Here is a 19,768-nt window from a genome sequence, read left to right as displayed (position 1 = left end):
GTTTTTATAGTATAGTTTTTCATTCGTTTTGATGCGGTAATGGTCTTTTTTCCCTTTTTTTAGGTATTACAAAAGGTCTTAAAAGTCCTTACATTGTCACTTCACGGTCGATCTGGGAACCCCCCCCCCTTCCCCCAAAAGCATGTGTCCCGACCCGCAGGTTGAGAACCCCTGCTGTCATACACATGAGAATACCTGTGAAGGTTAAGAACAACAACAGACAAAACGGCCGAGGTACTGACCCTGAGCTGCTGTTGTTACGGAGATGGTGGCTGAAGCTGGACGATCCGCCTGGAGGTGCTGAGGCGGCGGTGGTGGGGACGCTGGAGACGTGCGCGGTGGTGGGCTGAGTGCAGGCTGCCCGCGAAGTGAGGGTCATGCCTGGGGTGCGAGACGAACCCGGGGGGCCATTCACGGCCTGGGCCGACGCTGGGCCGCTCTGGTCCCGCTCCCTGTCCCGCTCTCTCAGCGCTAGGGATGGAAGACGAGAGATGGGTGAGGGAAGAAAACGAGAGGAGCGATTAGAGGAGGAGGAGGAGGTGAAACGAGGGGACAGGGAGAGATGAGCAGATGACCAGTGAAAAGGAGAAGAGGAGGAACGGAAGGAGGACGAGGACGCCGGTGGTTTCTTGTGGGACTTCTGTCCATCATGGCCCCCCCCACGCCCCCCATACTTCTCTAGCCAGGATCGGGGGAAGGATCCCAAGAAGCGGCAGGTGATGAGGTCACGGTGCATTAATACCCGAGCCCCAAAATTGTTGGACGGCCCCCAGGACGAGTTGGAGGAGGAAGAGGAGGATGATGATCTTGTGGCACGACTACTGCCCTTGGTTACCGCAACCTCCATTTCTTACTATCAGTCAAGTGCAGAATAGTAGCTGCAGTTCAGTATAATGACGACAAAGACAAAGCTAGCCGCAGTGTATCTCTGTGAGAGCAGTAGGTTTCGGTCCTAATCAAAGCAAGGCTGGGACCAGATGGGATGCAGGAGAGTCCGGACGCAAGGTGATGCTGTGTGCCAGACACCGCCCAGCGGACAGACTTAACAGATTTATAGCTCCAGTTGACCCGCCCCCATGCCTGATCTCATCTGGTACTTTCTAGAAACCAACACCACGCATGTCCTTCACATTTTTACTCATCTCTTCTCCACGCCGATCCCTCCCAGTTGTTTTTCTCGTTGTTTCCCTGACCCCCCCCCCCCCCCAGCCACTGATTGGTCAGTACGGAAGGTGAGAGGATTCAGCTGGAGGTAAGGGCGCTCCAGCTGAGAGGATAATCTCTATAGGAGAATAACTGTCTGGAGCTACTGCTCTGTCTCTGCACCGCCGTCTCCTGTGGCTCCAATCAAAGGCGTTATTTGTGCCTGAACTTTTATTTGAATGGATAGGTCCACTGTTTTTCAACGCAGAGCTTATTAACATGTTGAGTCCCATCATTTATAATCGTTCCTAGCACAACCCCAACGATAGTTTTAATATTCAGGAATGTATTCATGGCTGCATCTTCTCAATGGGTTTAAGTCTGAGAGGGGAAACATTTAGGCTAGCTTCAAAACCCATAATAAATCTCCTTTTTGAAAAACTTAAAGTATACTCATGTACACTGTAGTTGTGTATTTTAGGTTCGTCCCTGCGCGCGCACACACACACACACACACACCTCACTAATCCTCTGCAAGGCTCCTCCTGAGAAGCTACCAGAACCTTTTAATTGAACACAGTGGGACTGACACAATAACTATAGCCTCCGACTTCAAGCCAACCCTCCCATCATTTACCTGTGTACGTGTGTGTGTGTGTGTGTGTGTGTGTGTGTGTGTGTGTGTGTGTGTGTGTGTGTGTGTGTGTGTGTGTGTGTGTGTGTGTGTGTGTGTGTGTGTGTGTGTGTGTGTGTGTGTGTGTGTGTGTGTGTGTGTGTGTCTAGTATTTACTGTATACTATATGCATGTGCTCACCAAGGTTGGGAGAGGCTGTTGATGAAGTCCTTTGCGGGGAATCTCTCTGTAGAGGACAAAAAAGGACAGCCTTTATTGGAAGGCATTCTTTCGAACAGCATGTGAATTTTGTTTTTAATGAAAATTATAGTATAAAATAAATAGCCATCATTTTTTCACAGTACTGCACAGTACTGCAATACACGGTCCCAGCTACTATACACTATTAGTGCTTCTCAACAACTTGGCACCATGGCTCTCAGCAACAATGGTTTTGTTTATATTTTGATTGTTTGAAGTAATGTTTTTCAACTCTGACATCAGCTGAGTGAGCTGATACAATTATTTTTGCATAATCATCATAATTGTTTCCATGTTGAAAAATGTCCATACATTTTCAAACATTTTCAAAGTATTGGGGAAATAACAGATTTACAAGCTCACAACGTGTCGCAATGAAGATCAGCTATTTCCACAATTGTTACGTTTTTTTACAAGTATAAAGTTATTAAACGTGTTCCTTTGTGTATTTGTCATGTCTGCCCAGTGCAACTTTTGTTTACGATGCATAAAGCCAAACAGAAATGCAATGTTATTTATATGTTCCAATATCTAATGCCAAAAACACAATTCAATTGTTAAATCGCAATTATGTGTGTGACAATTAATCGTCACGTAAACATTCATGGTCGTGACAGCCCTAATGACAGCTAAACATGAGTTTTAAAAGTGTATTGACGTGACACTTTTAAGAAATGGTTTGGGCCTGAGGGAAAGGGACAAAAAGACTCAACATTAGCTACAGTATGTTACAGTATATGCTGTTGTTTTTCTTACCTTGTTCCTTGTGCTGCTGCAGTCACCCAGCAGAGTCCTGCAGCTCTTGTGAACATTCACTGCACAATCTGAAAGTCAGCAAAAAAATGGGAAAGTCAAGACTTTACTGTACAACCTCAGTTGTTTTCTTTGGCCTCCATCCAGACAATACACATAGTGGACAAGTCAGGAATAGAGCCCGACTGGTCTAGGTGATAATCGTCATTATTTGACCTTTTTGACGACAAAGAGCTGTTATGTCCTGATCTGTAACCACTTTCAACATGGCGTCCCTATTTTGGGCATGTCATTATGGGTGTAACTGTTCAAAAATATCTATCTAAGATCAAAGGCATGAGCTTGTAGATCTGCTTTTTTTTTTACATTTTGTACAAGGGCTTAACTGTTTAAATAATTTTATTTTTTGAATTTGTTTGCTTATGAGTGAAACGTTTTTAAATTGAAATTTAAATAAAATTAAGTTTTCTTTTTTTTTTGCCCCCATTTTTTTAATATCGGTTAAACATCAGTTTAACCGGTATGGGAAGGTTATTTACAAACAGAACCCGAATCATTAAGTATCCAAGTAGGAAAACACTTAGTGCTGCATCGTTCAAAATGGGGAGGAACAATTCAATACAACATAATCGCACATAAAGACCTCGGTCTCGTCAAACTCACGGATGTCTGTGGTTCACCCGGCGAGAGCTAATATCACATAAATAAGAATATAGTCTCTCCTGGCCTGGGTTTGAATCTGACCCACGGCTCTTTGCTTGAATTATGCCCTCTTTCTCCTGCCTTTCTTGTCGCTCTATCACTTTCACTATCAAGGAAATAAAGCAGAAATGATCTAACAGAGATTTGGAGACGGTCAGCCTGACCGGGTCAGATACAAAAGTTGGGTTAGAAAATTGAGAACACACAGTGGGGTGCTGGAGGCTGAAGCTTGATGAGATGGAGGTCTGTCTGGCCATTCGATAATTACACCTAAACCACTGATAGAAAACCTGAACATGCCAGGAGACACCTTGCTTGTGATTCGGTCTTTTTCTATTTGTTACCTAAATGACAGTCAGGCTAATGATGTAGAGAATAAGTTGTGATACTAATGTAGCAGAAAATAAGTTGCTGTAATAAGTTATTTTGGTCTAACAGTATTTGGCAAGTACAAGGTGGTTTACTATCAGCTAGCCTCTCTAGACCAAACAATAGAAAAACCCAATCCATTCAGCCTTGGGTGGATAACCAATGTCTAATTTGTCTACTCTCACACATATCAAAAAAGCAATATATATTGTGTGCTTTCAAATATAAAAACAATGGGACCAGCAAAAACAGCTGATAGGGGAGACAGACTAGCCCTGATATGCCTATATTTGGCAACTGTTAAATAAAGTATGAACGTGAAAAAAATGTAATAGTAAAATTATTTATTTCATATTTTCTGTTAGACTAGCTAATCCTCGCTGTTTCTGACCACAGTTCTGGTCTTACGTCAAAGGCCACGTTCTGTCTGGCAAACAATTAAGGGATCCATAGCAACCGGTTATCCCTCCTTAATGCTCCTGACTCTAAGGGCTATCGCTCTCCCTTGGCTCATCATACAAATTGTGTTCTCTTCTCACTATGCGAAGTCTGAGCCAAACCCTACCAGATAAACCCAGAAAAAAACACAAGGCCAACACACACACTAATCTGTAGTGAGGTAGGGGTTGGCATGTTGAAAACACATCTGTCTAATACAGCCATTAGAGAGACATATACTAGGTACCCCCTAGGGTATAGTGGGTCAATAATTTGTGCTTTGGGAAGAAAGTGTGCTCGAGTTGTTGGTTTGTCGGTCAGTCTGTCTTTAAACACATTAATTTGCACATCTCCTAGCAACTCCATGTTTCTCTGTGTGTGTGTGTGTGTGTGTGTGTGTGTGTGTGTGTGTGTGTGTGTGTGTGTGTGTGTGTGTGTGTGTGTGTGTGTGTGTGTGTGTGTGTGTGTGTGTGTGTGTGTGTGTGTGTGTGTGTGTGTGTGTGACCATACATAAAGCAGATCACATGGCTGTGGTAATTGTATAACTCTACAGGTTACACGGCCTGCTCACAAAAGGTGCAGCTCCCATGAACAATACAATGCAAACATGTCTGATACTAGCAGCTTCTACATACTGTACAGCTGCCTACTCAAAAACCTTGCCGTTTCCTCCTGCTTGCAATTCTATGTTTCAAACTTAAGTTTCAAGTAGGGTTGCAGCTTTTGGCTGTTCCTCCCTGGAACATGGATGCTGGGGTTAATATAATATACAAAAACTGTTCATATAGTACAGTGAGATTTTATCTTTTTCTGGGCGTCCCCTATAGGGACTCCCGGCCGGGTGTCCCTTATTTGAATTTCAGGTAGTTGGAAACCCTAGTTTCAAGTCAATATAAGGGAGATTACCACTATATTGATATGTATTGATATTGACATGACATGTAGGCCAACTACTTGAAGGAAATCCATCTGAAAGTAATCCATCTACTTCTCTTCCCATTTGTTGCTATTCTTTCCATCTATTTTGCCTATGTTAGGCGAAATGGATGGAAAGAATAGCAACAAATGTCTAGTGTATGTATATCACACGCCCTTTTCACAGTGATAACAACACATAGTATGTGTTATTTGTCACGGTGAAAAGGGCACGTGTCCGTGTGATATACATACTGTATATCACAAATGAGTCAGTATCAAGAATGTCATCAAGCAGTCCACTCTGTATACAAATTGAATGATCAAATCAGATGGGACCTTGCATGATGTAAACAGAACCACCAACTATAAAGGTGAGCTCCATCGAGCACATACAGTCTCTCTGCCAGGCTGGGTTGTCTAATCAGGACTGTTTAAGTCGTGGTTGCAGCCGTCAGGAACCAAGGAAGCTGCGGGCTGAAATAGCATTTTCATGACATACAATGTAAATGTTGGGCATTTGTGATACACCTTATGGGCATAAATAAAAGTGCTTTTGGAGGTACACTATAAAGAGGCACCTCAATGTGCGATTCAAATTTAGTGTTGATTGGATGTTACATTCATGATGGTGGTTTTTAAGTAAGAAATAAGCCCCTCCCAGTAATTTTGGAAGCCAATTACAGGCAAACAGTATGTATGCTGTATTATCAAAACCCTGACATGTGATATATATTAGGGGATTTACTTCTGTGGCCTACTGGCAGTGTGCACAATAATTCTGGCACTAATAGATACTAATAGACTATTTTTAGACGGCTTACCCCCAGGTGTGAGGTGTCACGCCGTAATAATCAGTAATTTTCAACAAGGATGTGTTATTCATTTTCAAGGTCCAACAGTTGGCCGGATGGTCAAGGCTCCAAACAGAACAAGAATCCAAGAATACGTTTTTAGGTGTATTGATTTTTCTCCCAAAAGGAGAAAGTATGCACAGTGCTAGCCAAGGCACACAAAAACAACATTACAAAAATTAAGACTTGCAAAAAATGAGAATAAAAATAATCACTTAAGGCAAAAACTACGGAAACAAAACAACCCAAGTAGGGATGCAAATTATCGATCAATTCATTAATTGATAATTGATAACCTTATCGACCGATTAACCTGTTAACTGATAAGCGGCTTTTTTTTTTTATCTGAGAATCTTAATTTCCCTCAATAAGGTCTAACATAAAAATCTACATTTTGCTGATATACAGAATACAAAAGGCATATTATATTCATTAACTCATTCAGTGCCAAACTTATTTCTGGCTTTATCACCCCTGTGCCAAGGTCACAAATACATTGTAAAAAAAAGTGCTTAGGAGCCGAGATACAGCCTTTTTCAGTAAGAAGTTAAACAAGAAGTGAATGGAGCAGAACATCTTCAAATCATCATATCTTGGGTTCTGAACATTTAAAAAAATGTTACAAACAATTAACAATTAATTGTTAGATTTAATCGGATAATTTCTTAACGGTAGTTAATCAAAAATTGTTGTTAATTGTTAACATCCCTAAACCCAAGCGGTTAAGAACTATAGCAGGCTATACCCTTCCACAACGGGCCCTGGCAGCTCTCCTTCAGGGATGTTACCTGTGTTCCAGCTTACGTCCAACTGATTTTCTGTACCTGCAGCCTCCTTTTAGCCAATTGGGTCTTCTACACCTTCCCCATAACATACGAGTAATCTAAGCACTACCAAGATATTTTACGATTAAATTCAACTACAACTTAGGGTGAGCACAGCCCAGCCAGAATACTACACTTTAGTCTGTGTTATATTATATTTCGGCACAATCTCAGGTCAAGTCTACTAGTCTAGGCCTACACAAACCCTATTCTGAAATCTGTCTAGGTCTGTTATCCTAACATTCCAGTGACGTTAGCCATGCACCCCACATCTAAGACACATTTTATTCAAAGGGGATGCATTTATCTCCCTCAGTTGACAAAACAGAAATCTCCCGGAGAAGAATCACCATTTAGTTTTACAGTCAGCGCATCTGCAAGGTCCCAGTCTGAACGTGAAATCCCGCTGTCAAACGTCAAATGCACATATAGGGAGTCAAATGCTCAGATAGCCCCTGTCAAATGCACATATAAATGGTGCATTTATATATTTTACATAGATTGTGCATTACATTCACCCATTCACACACCGATGGCGGAGGAAACCATGCAAGGCACCAACCTGCTAATCGGGGGCACATAGGGGTTCAGTGTCTTGCTCAAGGACACTTCGACACTAACTCTGGGGGAGCCCAGGATCGAACTGGGAACCTCACGGTTGCCATCCGGCCACTCTACCCCTGAGCCACTGCCACCCCACATATAAGGAGTCAAATGCTCATAGCCCCTGTCAAATGCACATAGTAGTCAAATGCTCATATAATCCCTGTTAAATGCGCATATAGTATACTATAGGAGCTTTGATGTGGCATCAAATGTACATATGCAGTATGGAGATCAACATGCACTTAGATCAAACACAACAGAAAGCATGTCAAATGCACATACATGGAGATTTTCAACATGCACTGATGTCAGACACAACAGAAACCATGTATTATTATTATTATTATATAGGATGTGTGGTTTTTGATTCATACCCATAAAATTATGAACAACACCGATTTCATACACCCATATGGGTGTGAGAGACGCGAAGCACTGTAGACTAATGGTAAGAACATTTCTCAACCCTCATTCACTGTGGTTATGATGTTTGGCAGTGGCAACGTGAGTGATAAGCAAGTGGATCTAAAGCTGTTGCAGACGAGTCAGGGCTGACAGGTTTACAGTCCGTTTTTTTTTCTTTTTTACTTGCACCAAGATGACAGTGAACTATGAAGGCGGTCAGGTTGAGTTTGTGGGTGATACTAGGCACGCCCTCACACTATTCCTGCTTGATAAATTCAAGGTCACAGGCGGTTTATGTTGGTTAGTTAATCATCAGCCACTACAGCACAACACCACACCCAACACCTGCTATATTGTAGCTAGTCTGCCACACAGGATGCGGACCTGTGGCAGACCGTGTACACTTGAACTCTATGACGTATGAATGAATTGGGCATGAAAACAAGGCCTAACTGTTCTTGAGACCAGCAGAATGACTACTGTGCCTCTCTTTTTCTGTTACACTAAGTGGGAAAACACAAACCTGAACACTCATAACTAATGAAGTACATTTCTGGTGCAACTTGAAAAGAAATATACATATACAGCAGTACAGTAAGCCTTGGGCAGTATCAAGGTAATCTGTTAAACCAGGGTATTTAGAAATCCCATAGGTATGATTTTCAATACCATCAAAAATACAGACTCTCCTCTTTCTATTAAACTTATATGATATGGTCGGAATTATTAAAATATTGCCAGACAACTTTATCTTGAGATGACTTCAAAAGCAGTTTATATTATTAATTGTAGTCCCTCCTTTGTATTTTACCCCTATATATGATTTTCCCCATATGATCTGCAGCAAACATTCTGTTAGGCCTTATGTCCATGCTCCTTTCATTGAGTCATTCTGTACACAAACTACACATAAATCCTGATCTCTAGCTGTGTGATTTCAGTAATGTGGTCTGCCTCTGTAAAATAACTGTCTGTCTATAGTGCACACATAAATAATATAGAATATTATTATATACATAATAATAATAATAATACATAATATATATATTAGCCACATGATTTTATTCAACTATCAGTCTGCGAAAACCATCCATCATCTCCGTATAGCCCACTGATGTCAGTGTTTCCAATCCATGCAGCAACAAGTGTCATCGGGTTCACAAGCAAAAGTGAGGTATGCTGAATGCGTGGAAGTAGGTCACTTAAACTCAGCAAGACTAAGACTAAGTAGGCTAATTGTACATTAGACACACCACATTGTAGGATAGACAATTATGTCAAACATGCTACAATGATTTCGATCACGAAGCAGCTCAGCTATTACGTTTTGTTTTTGTTCTTATTGCTTTAACACAAATACCACTATATACGCCAGCGGAATGTCAGGGGGTGTAGGTATGAAAGAATATAGAAATTACTAGAAGTTCGGGCACCGCACTACCTGACGTCCTTGTCAATGCGTGCGCCAAATTTGAATTAGGTCGGTTCATATATGCACATGACCATGTATGGCCATAGTGGTCGGATCTGTGGCTCTGGATCTCCATATATGCCTGTATATGGGCGTATCTGGTTTGTTTCTGGTTATGTCTGAGTCATAGTGACATGGCCGAGGTACTACCTAATATGGGAGTATCGGTTTGTTTATGGTTATGTCTGAGTCAGAGTAACGTGGCTGAGGTCCGCCCGCCCTCCCATTGGCCAATTTTAATATAGGACTAGGACACCCTAGCTAATGAGCATGTGTGGAGAGAGTGTGAGTGAGTGAGTACTAGATAGACAGACAGACAGTTATTTTACAGAAGCAGACCATACCACATTACTGTAATCACACAGCTAGAGATCAGGATTCATGTGTAGTTTGTGTACTGTACACAAAATCGGCTACAGAATGTCTCAATGAAAGGAGCATGGACATGAGGCCTAACAGAATGTTTGCTGCGGATCATATAGGGGAAATCATATATATGGGTAAAATACAAAGGAGGGACTGCAATTTACAAGTTGTACATTTAGCAGATGCTCTTATCCAAGCAATTTACAAAATCCAAGATCAAAGTAAGTGGCATAATCCGTAGTTAACAAACAAAAGGGGAAATAAATAGAGTGCAAAGAAAACAATTTAGTGCAAACTAAGTAACTAGGATACCAGGCAAACATCAAACATTGCAACTGTCTAAACAGCATCAGCATGCTACCTAACATTCTTAGCACTGTACAAGTAACCAATACATCTGCATAGTATGAATAGCATCAACAAGAAGTGATATAAGGACGAGTGCTAGTGGGTGAGGTAGAGTCTGAAGAGGAGAGTTTTCAGGCTGTGGCAGAAAACGGGGAGTGAGTCGTGCAGTTCTGACTGAGAGAGAACTACAGTTCAGCTTCATTAGTTAGAGATAATAACCTGTTTAGACCTAGTTTAGATGAGGTGCATTAGACCTGGCCTATATCCCAAACATAGTACATGGACAAAAAAGACACCAACACTTGGTTGTGAAAACAAGTTACCATCACCCAACTGTGCTACCCCAAAGAAGGAATGTGTGGGCCTGTGTTCTCTTCTGACCACACCAACGTTTACTGGAATCACACAACCAGATATCAAAGGGTGCAGACTTCAAGTGAAAAAACTTTAAGGTTATGCTACCTTTTCTAAAAGGATACTTAGCCTCTTGCTGAATTAAGACTGCTTGTCCCTTGTAAATGATGAAACACAACACTAATAAAAAACATGAAATTAATGTTAATGTATTCTTAGGGCACTGTGGTTTTTTAAAAGGTATTACATTAAAATGTATAACATCTAGCCAAGGACTAAATAAAATTAGTTTTTTCTAATAGCCTACATACAGTAACCAATACTTTGTGCAGTGGAGTGGATAGTAATTACTGTAACCGTGTTTGCATGAGACAGAGGATCTAACATCAGGTCAGACAGCAGTCTACTTCTCAATTACCATAGCATCATTCAGCCAAGGTCTACAAAGTCTGGTTAAAGGTGCCGCCATGTAAACTCATCCATTTAACATCAGCACACAGTATCACGTCACCTAACCTTATCAGTTAGACTTGGCTACAATGTACACTAACACAATCTTTTTGTGCGTAGCAATTTAGAGAGACTCAATCGTAACAAACAAGAAATATTAGGCAAGTCTGTTTGATTTAAAACCAAGTAACAACCAAACCAACTATAACCTATACTGCTGTGACCAAACAAGAGAAAAGCAGGTCACAACTGTTTTGGTGTCACTGCTGTCTCACATAGCAGCCAACCACAGACTTCCCAACCTACCGGTGTATGTGTACGCAGTATGCACGCACATAGGCCTAATTCAGACAAACACAGAACAAAAGCACCAACACTTGAGGCAAACTCTGAAGCAGCCAGCCAACCTATGACATCAACCAGTGTAACAAGAGTATCTGGGGAATGGGGAGCAGTTTAAACAGTGGAGGCCAAAACATCTCCACCTGTCATGTTTCCCAGAAGGAAGGTCTATACATAGGTTCACAACATGATAATCTGTAAAAGGGTTGAATGAAACTCAAGTAAGTGACTGTTTTTGGAATCAGGAACATATCAACTCAATTTGTAAAAGAAATGTAATAATCTAAACCTCAGTCTTCCTGTACTTTATATCTCTACTGCATTGCCACTCTGTTGCATGTACCAACAGTATATTGATGGAACTGCCCGTATGTCCCCAGCAGCTCGTCCAAACCCCCTGACTAATCATGATGTAGATAGGCGCTAAAAGAAGCACACGATGAAGGTCAAAGTAGTCAGTGGTGAAGTAGGTAGTAGTGGTGGGAAAAAAAACATTCATTTCATGGCAATGATTCGTTCAAATGATTCGTTCTCGTTCAGTAGCGCTTCCGGTTCCGGACGGTTTCAGGAGGTGAACGGGTTCGTTCACGTTCACGGCAAAGAACTAGTTCTTAGGAACGACTTGATCATGAACGACCCATCACTAGTAGGTAGGCAGAAAGCCAAATCAGGCCAAAGTGGACAGCCAGAACCACTGCCAGAGGGAGGCAAGGCAGTGATGCGTGGAGAAGCTGTGCTAACACGGTGAGACGGGCAAGACCCCGAGTCACTGGAGTGGACTGTTATGCACTGGCAGACCTGCCAAGCACAATTAGCAGTGGTGGAAAAAGTATGCACATTTTTTACTTAAGTAAAAGTATCAATAGTGCAATGTAGAAATACTCTGTTACAAGTAAAAGTCCAGAATTCAAAGTTTACTTAAGTAAAAGTACAATAGTATTGGTATCAACAAAAGTAAAAGTAGTCATTATGCATAATGTCCCATTTCACATGTTTGCAAAAGTATAAAAAAAATCTTTTGAAAATAGCGGATATACAAGCTCACAGTATGGATCGGCTATTTCCAAATGGCCGAAAGGGGTGTGTGTGTGTGTGTGTGTGTGTGTGTGTGTGTGTGTGTGTGTGTGTGTGTGTGTGTGTGTGTGTGTGTGTGTGTGTGTGTGTGTGTGTGTGTGTGTATGTGTGTATAGGTATAGATATAGATAGATGGCTTAAGTGGGTAATGTATGTTTTGTAATAATAATCCAAATCTACAAAGTAACTAGTAACCAAAGGTTGTTGCAAATAATTGTAGTGGAGAAAAGTAAAATATTTGCCTCTTGAGATGTAGTGGAGTAGAAGTAAAAGTATTGCAAATTGGAAATACTAATAAGTGAAGTAAAAATGCCTCAAAATTGTACTTAAGTACAGTACATGAGTAAATGTACTTAGTTACTTTACACCACTGACAATTGGCACCATGTGACCCAGTCTGAGGTGAAGAGAGAGGCATGGTTGGTATGGTCACCTCATAGTCTAGGTCATTCCTATTGCCTGGTGACTTTGCACCACAGGTATATGGGATCACCTGATCAGCAATGGAATGACAAGAATTCCAGGAACATTTCAATGAAAGCCTGTTTTACATGACCAGTGATTATGTGGTTTAGTTACTAATTGTCTTTTTATAGGAACTATTTGACATTGGCAGCCTGGGTATTACTAAAGTTGAGTCATACCCAGGGTGCCAATGTCAAATAGTTCCTATAAAAGGCAGATCAAAATCCACCTGTGAATAACACTAGTATAGGCAAAACATAGAGTACACTGACAATTTCATTATATTTTATAGGATTTAAATGAGGGTTTCTTTCTGGATTTTTTTGGAGGATTGCCTTGATTGGTCTTCTTTATGTAAACTCTGAAATGGCTTGTAGCTACCAGTCACTTGTTGAGCAACGTTACAATAAATGACATGAATCTGTTCCAAGCTGGCTAAAAAAGGAAAAAGTATTTAAACGGATGGGGGCAAAAATTGCTCATCATAAACACAGACAAATGCAGCGATTTAACCTTTTTTACTGGCTTTATTATCGACTGTCCAGTGTCCACTAACCACTTGCTAGCATAGCCTAATGTTAAGTTGTTTTGTTGAGACATACGCGGGGTGCAGTGTTAAAACGAATACCAAAACACTCGCCCCAAAATACAGTCGCCCCGGGGCAAATTCGGCAACCTCGGAACGGTCGCCATCTGATAGTCCTAACGTAACCTCAGTAAAATCATCCCTACTACACCTAACCTTATTTCCTAAACGTAACCCCAGTAAAATTATGCCTAAAAGTAACTTTATTCCTAAACGTAACCTCAGTAGAATGCCTAACTCTACGGAACCTCTCCCTCCGCTGTATAGCTCCGAGATGAGGTTCCTCGTTTGTCTCTGCTGTTTGTTTTCGAAATGGTCGCACATTTTCCACTTGTTTTCTTACATGTTTCTTACCCCTTTCTGCACATCGTATCCAAAAAGTAAAGCATTTCCGCCTCTCTCTCAAGATGTTTTAAGTTCTAGCGCACCATAAAAGCTATCCAACGAGTTCAAGAAAGTATTTAATTTGCCTCGGTTTTCATCCGGTTCCATAATATTTTGCATTAGAAGATGCAATTCAACATTTGACCAGTAGGGGAATCAGTAATGTTATCTCATACGGGCGCAACTCTTGCGCAATGTCTTAAAAACATGTAACCGGATGAAAACCGAGGCAAATTAAATACTTTCTTCAACTCGTTGGATAGATTTTATGGTGCGCTAGAACTTAAAACATCTGAGAGAGTGGCGGAAATGCTTTACTTTTTGGATACGATGTGCAGAAAGGGGTAAGAAACATGTTAAGTGGAAAATGTGCGACCATTTCGAAAACAAACAGCAGAGACAAACGAGGAACCTCATCTCGGAGCTATACAACGGAGGGAGAGGTTCCGTCGGAGCTAGCCTAACTCTAAACTTATTTCGGACATTATCCTCAGTATTATGGGGCGAGCGTGTTTTGGGGCGAGGCTTCGGGTTACCCGTTAAGACTAGCAACCTTGCTAACAAGCTAACTACTCCTGACGCTAAAGGATCCTGCTGGATGGAATCTACATGGAAAACAATCACTCAGAACAATACGATACATTATTATTAGACTTATTACTTGCGATCCGACGTTAACACAACCTGACTGTGACTACGAGACAAACGTGTTGGAGTTAGTAGCCTATCAACTAACACTATAATGTTTGCAATTAGGCTAATTTCGACTAAATTATATATTTTCAACAGTTAAAGGAAAGAAAAGCATCGACACTTTTTCCTGTTGAAAAGTACGTAAGATTTGTGTCGATCGAAAGAAGGGGTCGCTCGACGAAGTGTATAAATGAAGTGTTTTAGCTGGCAGGCTATAGCTAACGGCCAGAAGTCCATTGATCCTAAACAACGGGACGGATCTTATTAGATCCACCTGATCCCGCTGGATGGATCATAGACTATACAGTATAGTAGCTTCTGCTTACCGTTGGATTCTCACAGTCACTCATATGTAGTTGTAGGAGATGTGGTCTGTCAGATCAGATAAAAGACCACTGTGTAAACTCACTGAGGTCAATCTAAAAACAAAGTAATTCCACACAAATTGTAGTTAACGTTACTCTCCAGTGGGAACAATCTGGCTAGTGTTGCCAGATTTTGCGAAAGAAACAAGCAACCGGTTCTATGAAAACAAGCCCAAAAGAAGCAACTATATGAAAATAGCGACGCGTTGTGAGCTTGTAGATCTGCTATTTTCCAAAAATACATACAAATATTGTATGGGGGGGGGGGGGGGGGGGGTTAGAAACAAGGCCAACAAACCGCAACCCGCCGCAACTCCAACTACCAATATTTACAAGCAACTTTACAGAAAAACAAGCCCAAAGTCGCTTATAATAAGCCGACATGGCAACACTGCAATCTGGCATACAAACGCACGGCGCATTCCACAGGCTGATTCCCCCCATGGGTTTGGTTCAAGTTAAAGGCATACTCACTTAGTTTTCTCCACTACACGAGAGGGTCAGAGTTTATGGATTTATTGTAACTTTTACCAACAGCAGCCATATAGTTAATGAATGAACAATTCTTTGTCTCTGTCTCAATACGTTTGTGCGTTCGTGCGTGCACACGCACACACACACACACACACACACACACACACACACACACACACACACACACACACACACACACACACACACACACACACACACACAAGCATTTGCTGTCTGCTGTCACCACTGGTGGAAAGTAACTAGTAGTAGGCCTACATGTCAAGTACTGTACTTAAGTACAAATGTGTGGATTTTTTGCTTTACTGAGTATTTCCATTTTTCTATACTTTTACTTGTACTTTTACTTGTAATTATTATTACAAAACATACCACTTCAGCCCTATTTAAACTTTGGCTATTTGAAAATAGCCGATCTTAGATTGGATATTTATAATCAATTGTAGACATCCATAACAAGTACTTTTTACTTTTGGTACTTTAAATATATTTAGATGACATTAGACCGGACATAACAGAGTATTTCTACATTGTGTTATTGATACTTTTACTTAAGTACAAAATGTGAGTACTTCTCCCACCACTGGCTGTCACACTGTAAATGTTTAAAAGGGAGCTTGCAGTCTGAAGCACACTGGATGATGTGTGAGCCTTTTGAAATATACCAGAAGAACTTTGTTTAATAAGCACACTGATCAAAACAGTCATCCATTATATTCCCTCCGCCAGACTGTAAGATTTATAACTCAACTGTATGAGAGATATTATGGCCTTTGTATCCCATGACAAAAAAAGACTTCTTTGAAAGTTAGGCTGTAATTATGTTGCAGGCAGGAAACAATATTAAAATGTTTGAATAAATTCTGCATTGGTTTCCATCTTGATAAGACTTAATAAAAGTGTTTGGAAACATGTGCCCCTTTCTTATGATAGGTTTACCACACAGGCGAGGGCTAGAAAATATAAATTATATTATATTTACAATAGCTTTATTTCCTTGTCTCCTAGTCTGAAACACTGTGGATTGAAATGGACACTATTTAGAATTCCTCAAAGCAGAGAGCATGCCTTCTGGCTTCTGTTTACAGTCACCAGCCTCTGCTAAGGGATTCCCCTTGAGAAAACTACTTGGCTTACACAAAGCCATACATGTCATTGTCTGTCTGTCTGTCTGTCTGTCTGTCAGACAGACAGACAGACAGACAGACAGAGACAGACAGACACCTATACAGATGAGATCACCAGACACAGCTTGGCTGTAAGATGAGAATTCAGAAAGCATTTAAATCAGACAATCAGATAGAGAAGCTGACTCAATCACCAAAGCTACATACACAAATCGATGATGAATAAAGAAAAACGCATGCTTTTTTGCAAACCGTGAAATTTGTCCTTTAATTTAGGTCTATAATTTATCTCTTCAAGATAAATGATATTTAAATCAGTTCAATTATCGAATAACGTAATTATTGAATAATAATAAGGGGGGGGGGGGGGGGGTACGGTCAATTTCTTTTTGAGCATTCAAATCTCAAAGACAATGACTTACTTCACTTAATGCAATATTACTGCCTAGCCAAACAATCAATCTCAGTTCATGATGTTCAGCAGGTAAAAGTCATGGAATCTGTACTCTGCTCACTATGGCCCAAAAAAAAACAATCAAGGCTATTTCATAAGTCTTTACGTATTGCTGTCAGTATCAGTTGAACTACACACGGAAGAGAGTTCTGTAAAATGAGTAAAAGGGTGTTGAAACATCCTGTACAGCTTTACTGTACTTGTGCATGCATTGCATTATGTTACTGCTTCTTTATGCAGGTCTTACTTAACGAGAAATTCGGACAAGAAATTGCTATGGTGATGAGTTCTTTTCAAAACAACTGTCAGAAGATGGCGGTTATAAAGAACTTGCCAAAATGAATAGACTCCCTGACGAAGGCCTACAGATGTCATGACACTGATACATTGTGAACAATGTGCAGAGCACTGATGCGAGACAGTGCAGTGTGGATAAAGACTGGTGCTATTCTGTGAAATACTTCAGAACCTTTCTTCATCGTAACTTTGCAAGCAAATACTATTTGAGGAACTGAAAGTGATGTCCTTTATCGAAAGTGGCAACAGAAATGTCTGAAGTCAAATTAAATATAGTTTTGTATGATTAATGGCATATGCATAATATACAGCAGTTACAGTATTATGAAGAGGAACTGAAAACGTAGTGTATAGGTTCAGTGCATCACACAGGCAGGGAACTTTAGTGAACAGAAGAACATTGTGTGTGTGTGTGCGTGCGTGCGTGCGTGCGTGCGTGCGTGCGTGCGTGCGTGCGTGCGTGTGTGTGTGTGTGTGTGTTTTGCGCATGTTGAGAGTGACTGAGACTGTGAAGGAGTTTGCAATTTCTGTAGAAATGGGTGAGTTTGTGGGTGTGATCACAGCAACTGCACCAGCATGTGAGCAACAAAGCAAGCGTGGGTGTGCATGAATGAATTACTCACTCATGCACTGTAAGCCATGCTTTCCCTGCAAAGTCTTGCTGCACAACGAACAGGTGGCATAGCTGGAGAAGGAACCAGTCACCAGCTCATGCCCATGGCTCCGGGTGCGACACACTTGAGGTTTCTCCTTTCCTTGGTTCTTACCCTGGAAAGGACAAAGAGAGCAAGCAAAGAGGGATGTCACTGTTAGTATTCTTCATTTTATGCTAAGTTATGCATTCTCTTTCACTGCAGAATGTATCACCATGTGTCAAACCCATTTCCATCAAAGCCATTATAACAGCTCTTTTTATAGCAGAATTAAGAAATTATAATGCTTAGAAGCCTATGATTAAACTACTTAAACCTTATATACTTTGTTGATCAAGGTCTCCCAGGGGTCTATACTTTGTTCCCTCCTTTTTCCCTCCACACCAAATTTCTTTGCTGAAAATAGCCCACCTACAAGCTCACAACACATCACGACGCAGGTTTGTAGATCGGAATGTTTTGCCCGATGTTCCCCTATTTTTTCAGAATGTTCAGCTAATATGACATGCCCAGAATAGGGACGCTAGGGTTCATGTGGTTAAACAATCTAATTGGTCATGCAACTGGTTGTAATAGTTTAATAATGAATGCTGCATTTCGGTTAGAATGCATTATTAAATTAACTGTGCAGTAACACAGAGAGAGCATCAATGGTCCATAGTACTTTACTTACTTTATTTGTTTATTTAGACGGGACACTGCATACTGTATTAATGAACAATACGTGTCAATGTAATGCTAATTTACATCCGCATTCCCCACAAAAAAACACATGAAAACAAAAACAGGCGGACAGTGGAGTACACTACATTACATTACACAGGAAAACATAACATAAAGCATAATACATAAATACAAGAACAGAGGTACCAAACAGGTACAAAAGGTGCAACGCATATCTATTTAAGGCTAAAACTAAAACAAGTTTTACTTGGTTCATGCAGTATTGCACTAAGAAAATAGCAGCGTTTTAGAGGGCAATATATGTTTGTATACTAAAGTGAATTGTGTATATCTGTGCAATATCTATTCACCTTGTCTTTATTGAAGGAGCCAGTCATCCTGTTTCTCAGTGAGCTGAGAGTTCTCTTCACCTTTGTGCCTTTCTCTATCTTCTCTGTGCGATCTTCCTCTTCCTCATTCCTAACAAAAAATAATGATTGAACATTCATAGGCCTACTCATAAGCTTTACAAAAAAAATAAAAATAATAATCAAATCACATGGATCCAGCTAACAATGATTTGAGTCATCATCCAGACTTTCTTCCTTTATGTCATAACAAAGGTGCTTCATGCCAATCACATGCCATGCCTCACATTTCAGAACTTCTCATAACCGCTCATGTGAGATCACATCTGTTTTTTGAGAAGGCTCATCATATGCCTATCACCACTTTCATGCTGTTGCAGTGCAGTGATGCCAGCCATATGACCGCTACAGAGTGATCACTTCTGCATTACTGAGAAAGTCATAGACAATGCTCATAGAATACTTCCAGCAATTAAAGTAATTTCACAGTGAAGTAATTTTAGTAGTGTTACAAATAAAGATTAATTCATTCCATTGCAGTGTGGTGAGACTTATTTTGGTGCAGGTTTCAGTCAAGATAAAATTATAGTTAATTGTCCATTTGCATGGACATTTGTTTTGCCTAGTATGCTTCAATGATTAAATTAATAATAAAATAAAATGAAAAAGATCCAAGTCCTATGAAGTAGCACATAAAAACACAACTAGAATAGACAGTACCACATGTATCATAAGAAAAACAGACAGATATCGCTTGTTGAGCTGTGAATCACCTCCAAGTATAATGGGTGCGTGGGGTTAGTAACGTGTAGTCTCTAAACTGTGTAATGTTAATAAGAGTAGTACTCACTCATTAGAGAGGAACTCGTACCAAGTGACACTTCCTGAACCCTTGCCCTCTGTTCTGTTGTTCCTCTGCTTGGCTCTGTGTGG

The 19,768-nt window shown here is 40.6% G+C and overlaps 1 protein-coding gene across 2 annotated transcripts in view; it reads right to left on the bottom strand.

Moving 5' to 3' along the window:
- The window catches only part of arhgef18b (rho/rac guanine nucleotide exchange factor (GEF) 18b), a 65,763-nt gene that overhangs the window by 34,606 nt on the left and 11,389 nt on the right, over positions 1–19,768 (bottom strand). For both annotated transcript variants that reach the window (XM_084067061.1, XM_084067060.1), the window contains exons 7-12: positions 19,686–19,760; positions 18,839–18,947; positions 17,775–17,919; positions 2,774–2,841; positions 1,958–2,003; positions 243–471 (exon numbers count right to left, since the gene is read on the bottom strand). In XM_084067061.1, the coding sequence (XP_083923187.1) occupies positions 243–471; positions 1,958–2,003; positions 2,774–2,841; positions 17,775–17,919; positions 18,839–18,947; positions 19,686–19,760 (672 nt within the window). The remainder of the gene's footprint in view (positions 1–242; positions 472–1,957; positions 2,004–2,773; positions 2,842–17,774; positions 17,920–18,838; positions 18,948–19,685; positions 19,761–19,768) is intronic.

Source organism: Gymnoscopelus microlampas, assembly GCF_963454915.1.
Source record: "Gymnoscopelus microlampas genome assembly, chromosome: 9".
Lineage (NCBI taxonomy): Eukaryota > Metazoa > Chordata > Actinopteri > Myctophiformes > Myctophidae > Gymnoscopelus > Gymnoscopelus microlampas.
The sequence above is the reverse complement of the archived record's forward strand: the minus strand, read 5'-3'. Positions and strand labels throughout refer to the sequence as shown.